Here is a 7,148-nt window from a genome sequence, read left to right as displayed (position 1 = left end):
ATATATATATATATATATATATATATATATATATATATATATATATATATATATATATATAGGAGTAGGATCAAATGAGAACACCTAAAATGTTGAGAACGCGAGAACAATTCTAAGCTCTCTAAAATTTAAAATCAAAGGTTAATATAACGGGCCATTTATAAAAGTTCTGAAAGTCATAGGATTAAACTATAACTTTTTAATTAACTAAAATGGTACTATACTCATTAGTTTTTATCCTATTTTAATCACCTCCTAAAATCTCTCTCTCCCTCTCTCTCTCTCTCTCTCTCTCTCTCTCCCTCCCTCTCTCTATTTCCCACAATTTATTATTTCTATCGATACACGTCTCTCCCTCACGGTTTTCTCTCATCTATTCGACTGCTTCTTGTACATCAATTTCGGAATGAGCCCACTCTCTTCCACCATCGTCTCCACCGACATCTCCATCTTTTGTACCATTCTCCTCTCTGCTTAGTAACATCATCTCTATCACATAGATTCGAGCCCTAATTACTAAAACGACAATGATAGAAGATCAAGAAGGATCTCAATTCCTCACTCCTCCGCCACTGTGACAACCCTAGACAATCACGGGTTCTGCGATCAAAATCAAGAGAGATTATAGGTCAATAGATCATACAAAGGTATATCTGTCTCCGATTACTCAAAACCTTGATGAGAATATAATTTTTTTTTGTTAAACTTAGTTGATTTCAGTGAATGTTAACCATGGCTGCCAGACTGAAGCTGTAATCCGTATCGCTGAGATTCGAAGGAAACCCTATAATTTCCGCCTTTCATTTTTTTTCTTTATTCGGATGTTTCATTAGGGTTTCATTGGGTTCAAAATTTTAATGATGGCAGCCATCGACATTACGAAATATTCTCATAGTACGACATAAAAAGTCGTAGTAACAAAAGATTAAGGCGGTCTGAGAAAAATCATCATCGTACTACCACGCCTCTGCAACCCATCAGAGATCAACAACGAATCGATCTCTTTAACCGAGGAAGCCAAAGTCGATACCATGTTAGAAATTCTTTATCTCTTAACAGTGTTTAATATTCATTTATGACTAAATGTGTATTCAAATGTATTCATAAGATTAGATGTATATTCATTACAGATTGTAGTTTATTCAAATAGTGATTAAATGTGTATTTAAATGTATTCATAAGATTAGATGTATATTCATTAATGATTGAAACAATTCATATTTAGATGTTTTCATTTACGACAATGTTTCTTTAATTTTGTTTTATTTATTTATGAATATAAATTAATTTATCTATTCATTCAAGATTATTACCGACTTCACATATGACTACAAATATATATATATATATATATATATATATATATATATATATATATATATATATTTATTCATGCATGGTTACTAATATTCAGATAAAATTATTAATGCGTCAGTATTTTTGATGTGGTTGGTAAAAAAAACTTAAAGCAAAAAAATAACGTTTTTTTTTTTTTTTTTTTTTTTTTAAATTATGGTAAAAACGTTTTTTAGAATCATTTTATTGATTTTGTTAATTAAAATCGGATTATATAAGTTCATAATATTTGGGTAAAAAATCTATTAATCATATTAAATCCTATGATTTTAGGAATTAATTAATTACTCATAAATTATCCATAATTAATTTTATTGTAAAATTCCTTTTATGTCTTTATATGATGATTGGTTTACAATTGTTCTTGCGTTCTCAACCTTTTAGATGTTCTTATTTGATATTTTCACTATATATATATATATATATATATATATATATATATATATATATATATATATATATATATATATATATATATATATATATATATATATATCCTAATAAATGAAAATCAATTTTGACAAATGTCATGTTCTCATTGAATTTGACACATTTTATATGAGTTTTTGAATTATTTTATTTTCCACTTGTCATTTTCTTAAATTTTTTTTATTTTTTTTAAAATTTAAAATCCACATTTTAATGATATATATATATATATATATATATATATATATATATATATATATATATATATATATATATATATATATATATATATATATATATATATATATATAAAGTAGATCATTATATTAAATTTCATAATAAATGCTCTACAACCTTTATTACCTGCTTTATTTATTATATTCTTTGTATTTATATAAAATTATTATTTTAAAAAAATATGTAATGCTTATAATTTTATATTAAACTTTTTTTTCATAAACCCGTGTAATACACGGGTATCACACCTACTATATATATATATATATATATATATATATATATATATATATATATATATATATATTAACTGGTCACCCACATCGTTCGGGATGAGACTGCCACTTCCGCCTCCGCCCCAAAATTAAAATGTGGGTTAATCTCTTGCCTCGTTCGAATTTTTAATAAATAATTTTCATACATGATAGAAGCTCTATAAGAATTTTTGACATCCCTACAATCTGAGAGCATCACCCCCGAATCTGATAAGACAAACAACTCGGCAATTCCTTGTATGTAAAAGAGAAAATCAAAATTAAATACTTTTTTTTTTAATTTACCAATTAATCAAAAAATGTCATGACAATGGAGATGGCATGTAAAATAATGTGGCATTCCATGTTATGTTCAATATAAATGATTTTTTGTAAAATAAATTATAATTATATAGTTGAATACCGTATGCCCGTATTTCAAACCATCCAAAGAAGAATAGTCTTATTATGTAGAAAATAGGGTGATAGCAAAGGGTCAATGACTTATTTATAAAGTTGTTAAACTAAGTTGAAAGTGTAAGTATACTCCATTACTCCTTGCTTTTTGTGTATGAAAGCTTCTCCATAAAACAAGGAAAAATATGAAACGCTTTCCTTTTTATTCAAAAGTTGAACTTATCACAAATTTTGAAGAAATAATATCCACACGGAAATACCATTAACAGTTTCACACCACCCACAATCCTTCTAGGATTCTTCCATCTCTCCTACTTGTTTCCTAAATAAATTCCCAGTCAACCAACCATCCTCCTTCAATCTCACTTCCCTATTTAAATCCGTATAACTTTTCCCTCTCTCATCAACTCTTCAAAAGCATCTCACTTGGGTAGAGAAACAAAAGAAAAGAAACCGAAGATTTTTGGGTTTTAGGTGTTTTGATTCCATCTATTAAGACTCAAATCCATCTGTTCTTCGTCTGATTTTGTTAACCCATCAAGCTTTTTCCAAGATGGGTAAGTTCTTGAGTGCTCTTTTTTGCATCTTAATAGCGAATCTGGCTGTTTCAAGTGCACAAAATTGCAATACTTATGCCTTTCGAAACAACGCTATCTACGCTACTTGTGTTTCGTTACCTGTTTTGAACTCACATCTCCACTGGAACTACCACACCAACGGCACCGTCGACTTGGCTTTCCGGCACACCGGAGCCACCACATCTCAATGGGTTTCTTGGGCGCTTAATATCGGTGGTTCGGGTATGATTGGGGCTCAAGCGCTTGTTGCTGTAACAAGCTCAAACGGGTCGGTTCAAGCTTACACTTCTGCGGTTTCTAGTTATGGAACGAGTCTACAACCGAGCACTTTGAGCTTCGAGGTGCCGAGGATTACGGCGGAGAGAGTTAACGACGTGGTGGTGATTTACGCGACTATAGTGTTGCCTAATGGAGGAACGGGATTTAATCAGGTATGGCAAGTGGGTCCTGTCAATAATGGAGTTCCGGGTCTTCATGCACTTGGTAATGATAATCGGGGTTCTGTCGGAAGAGTTGATTTTATCTCCGGTCAGACTACTTCCGGCGGTCGTGTTGGTGGGTCGCTAGTGCGCCGGAGAAACGTAAGTCTCATCTCTCTTAATTCTCCCTTTCATTCCAACTTTAGATGCATTTCTTTATCAAAGATTCAATCTTGATTGACAAAATCGCAAACCCACTTTATATAATCAACAAATCTTTCAATTAACGAAATACCCATTTGCATAACGATAAAATCTTGGATCTTTTTTCTTATGGTTTTGTGAATTATTGTTCAACAGACTCATGGAGTATTGAACGCTGTTAGTTGGGGAGTAATGATGCCCATGGGAGCAATGACAGCAAGATATTTGAAGGTGTTCAAAGTCGGTAATCCAGCCTGGTTTTACATCCACGCCGCTTGCCAAACTTCAGCCTACATCGTCGGTGTCGCCGGATGGGCCACCGGACTCAAACTCGGCGGCGACTCCACCGGAATCACATTTGAATCTCACCGGAACATCGGGATCATCCTCTTTTCACTCGGAACACTTCAGGTACACCTTACACTCCATGTTTCCCTTTCCATCTTTGCTTAAAACCTACATAAACTTAACAAATCTAGTCAACATCTACCGCTAAATCCGGTGATAAAGATGTCAACGAATCTACTCCATATCTTTGACATTAAAACTGATCATGTGGTTGTGATCTTTTTAGGTTTTTGCTCTGCTGTTGAGGCCTAAACCCGACAACAAATACAGAATATACTGGAACGTTTACCACCATGGCCTTGGATACGCTGTGATTGCTTTGAGCATTGTTAATGTCTACAAGGGGCTTGATATCTTGGACCCTGAGAAGAAGTGGAAGAACGCATACACAGGAATACTTATTGGTTTGGGGGTTGTTGCAGTTCTTTTGGAAGCTTTCACATGGTTCATCGTCTTGAAGAGGAAGAAGGAAGACCAAAGGACACATGCAGGAGCTAATGGATATGGTCCATCAGTGTAGATGATGCAGGGGTTTCCTTTTATCGATGATGTTTTATGGGTAGAATATTAATTTACTTTTTGATGGTGTTGAGAATTGAGATCACATTCTTTGTTGAGATTTATATATGTATCTATGTAAGTATGGAATACATTTTCACTTTTTATATTGAGTACTTTTTTTAATACTTAAGTATTTTATATATATATAAAAGTTTTTTTTTTTTTTTTCTTCCTGTATTAAATCTCTAATAAGTTTTGACATTGTCGATATTTTTTAAATAAATAATATCCATATATAAATTTATGGTTTTTAAAATAAAAAAGTCAGATAATCTTATACTTATATAAATTTAATAAATTGAATTAATATATTTTTTTTATTTTTTATTTTAAAATTTTAATTTTTTTATTTAAAAAAATATTTATTATTTACATTTTAATATATATATTTTTTAATATAAACGAGTTTTACATCTAATATATATTAAAAAACTGAAAAGCAAAAATAAAACGATCCACCGTATCACACTATATATGTAAATAACAAAATTTATTTATTATTTACACCGTATCACACTATATATGCTCTAGCTTAGATTAAACTGATTATATCAAAATTATAAACTTTTAATTTGGTCTTATAGGTTTTGATATGTCTTTAAGGTATCTTATTGAGTTTGAGTCAATCATGTATTTATTTAATCAAATCTAATTCAAACAGCAATATAAATTTTGTTATTTGCTAGTATTTTGAGTGACTCTTTATCTATGTAAACAAATGATGTTTTAGCCAATTGGTCGTGTTTCATTGAATAAATTGTGCGCCGGTGGTTCATATGATGTTTTGTTGATTGATTAATAAAAGTTGTACCGACGAGATGATCATAAGGCTTTCCTTATGTTATTAATCAATAATAAGGAAATTTGTTGTGATATGGATTGTTCCAAATATGAATTATGTTTGATTTTATATGTGTAAGATACCATCAACTAAATATTTAAATAAGGAATGATTTTAAAGATGAGGTGACTCTATAATCTATTAGACGTTCTCCAGTGGTGTATTATTTGTAGCGACGATTGATGATATGACTTTCCTTATGTTATTAAATCCACAATAAGGAAATTTGTTCTCATATGGATTGTTCCAAATTTGAAGTTGGATTTTAACGAAAATGACAAAAATATGCAAATCTATTTTTGTTTTTTCTCCACAAGTTAAATAAATTGTCATTTAGAACTACAAATTAAGATTGTTTGATAATTGTTGATTGAGTTAGATTTGAATGTGACAATATTTGTGTCAGACACAACACTCAAGTTGATCGAATAAGAGACAAAACAAGTTAACACTGAGTCAATGGTTTTTTATGTGTGATATCAAACATTTTTAATCTGATGGATTCGAACCCAACATCTTATTAGATTCCATAATAAACATATCAAATAATGTGTTACTAAGGCCCACTACAATAAAAAATCCATATAAAATGTTAAAAAAAGATGTTGCCATTTCGTAGTGGTCTACGATATAGGGAAGTTTGGATTGAGTTTAATGATCCATAATATTTGTTTCTTGAATTTTTTACCATAAAATAGCAATAATAAAGGAAAATGACAAAAATAGGTATAATTTTTGTAGGCCACCTTTTGTCAATAAATTTTTTATTTAAAACCATCAAGTAATATAATCATTTATTCCAAAACTAAACATGGTAAACTGTAATTTTCAAACATTAGAGTAAATCAAAAGCAATCAGTGCGGAAAAAGCCATTTAGAAGATGTTGTGCAGTCAATCTGGACCATTTTCTTTGGAACTGAAAGTACCTGAAAAATGTTAAACCATAAACACAAAGCTTAGTGAGTTCCTCAAAACACCACATACCATACAACGAGCCCAACCCGACATACAAATGGGCCCAAACCAACATACACATGCAAGAGTCACAAAGACAACTAACATCCTACACAGTATATTGAGAAGACTCACTTGTCTCACGAAATCAGCTAAACCACAACTCAAAGCCCCACGACATATGCTATAACACTCCTATCAAAACATACAAGGCCCAACCTTAGTCTACACACCAGAACCCCAATCTTGCCCAAAAGTCAACCCATACCAACAAGTTAGAGTCAATAGTCCAAAGTCAAAATCAAAATTGCCATCAACAAGCCTCCACATTGTGGTCTCTCTTAGGCCACATTGTGGCGCGAAAACGACAAAACAGTCAATGATTCCCCAGTCGTCATGCCGTGACAGCCTAGGGCCATGACGTAGGAACTCAGTCTGAACAACTTAACGAGTTAATCTTTTTTCTTCCATTTTCAAGAGCTCCAAAGCTTAGATCTAGTCATTTCCAAGGTCTTGATGGTTAAAGTTTAAAACTTTATCCATTAAGAC

At 31.3% G+C, this 7,148-nt stretch overlaps 1 protein-coding gene across 1 annotated transcript; it reads left to right on the top strand.

Annotated features, from left to right (window-relative positions):
• The first annotated feature begins 2,853 nt into the window (after nt 1-2,853).
• LOC145004524 (cytochrome b561 and DOMON domain-containing protein At5g35735-like) lies at nt 2,854-4,909 on the top strand. Its single transcript, XM_078963458.1, has 3 exons — nt 2,854-3,852; nt 4,051-4,305; nt 4,469-4,909. Exons 1-3 carry the CDS (start codon nt 3,247-3,249, stop codon nt 4,760-4,762), a joined length of 1,155 nt encoding a protein of 384 aa, XP_078819584.1. The 5' UTR covers nt 2,854-3,246; the 3' UTR covers nt 4,763-4,909.
• The last annotated feature ends 2,239 nt before the right edge of the window (nt 4,910-7,148 follow it).

The sequence above is a fragment of the Lactuca saligna genome, chromosome 7 (assembly GCF_052625555.1).
Source record: "Lactuca saligna cultivar CGN05327 chromosome 7, ASM5262555v1, whole genome shotgun sequence".
Taxonomy (NCBI): Eukaryota; Viridiplantae; Streptophyta; class Magnoliopsida; order Asterales; family Asteraceae; genus Lactuca; species Lactuca saligna.
This window is presented reverse-complemented; position numbering and strand designations above follow the sequence as displayed.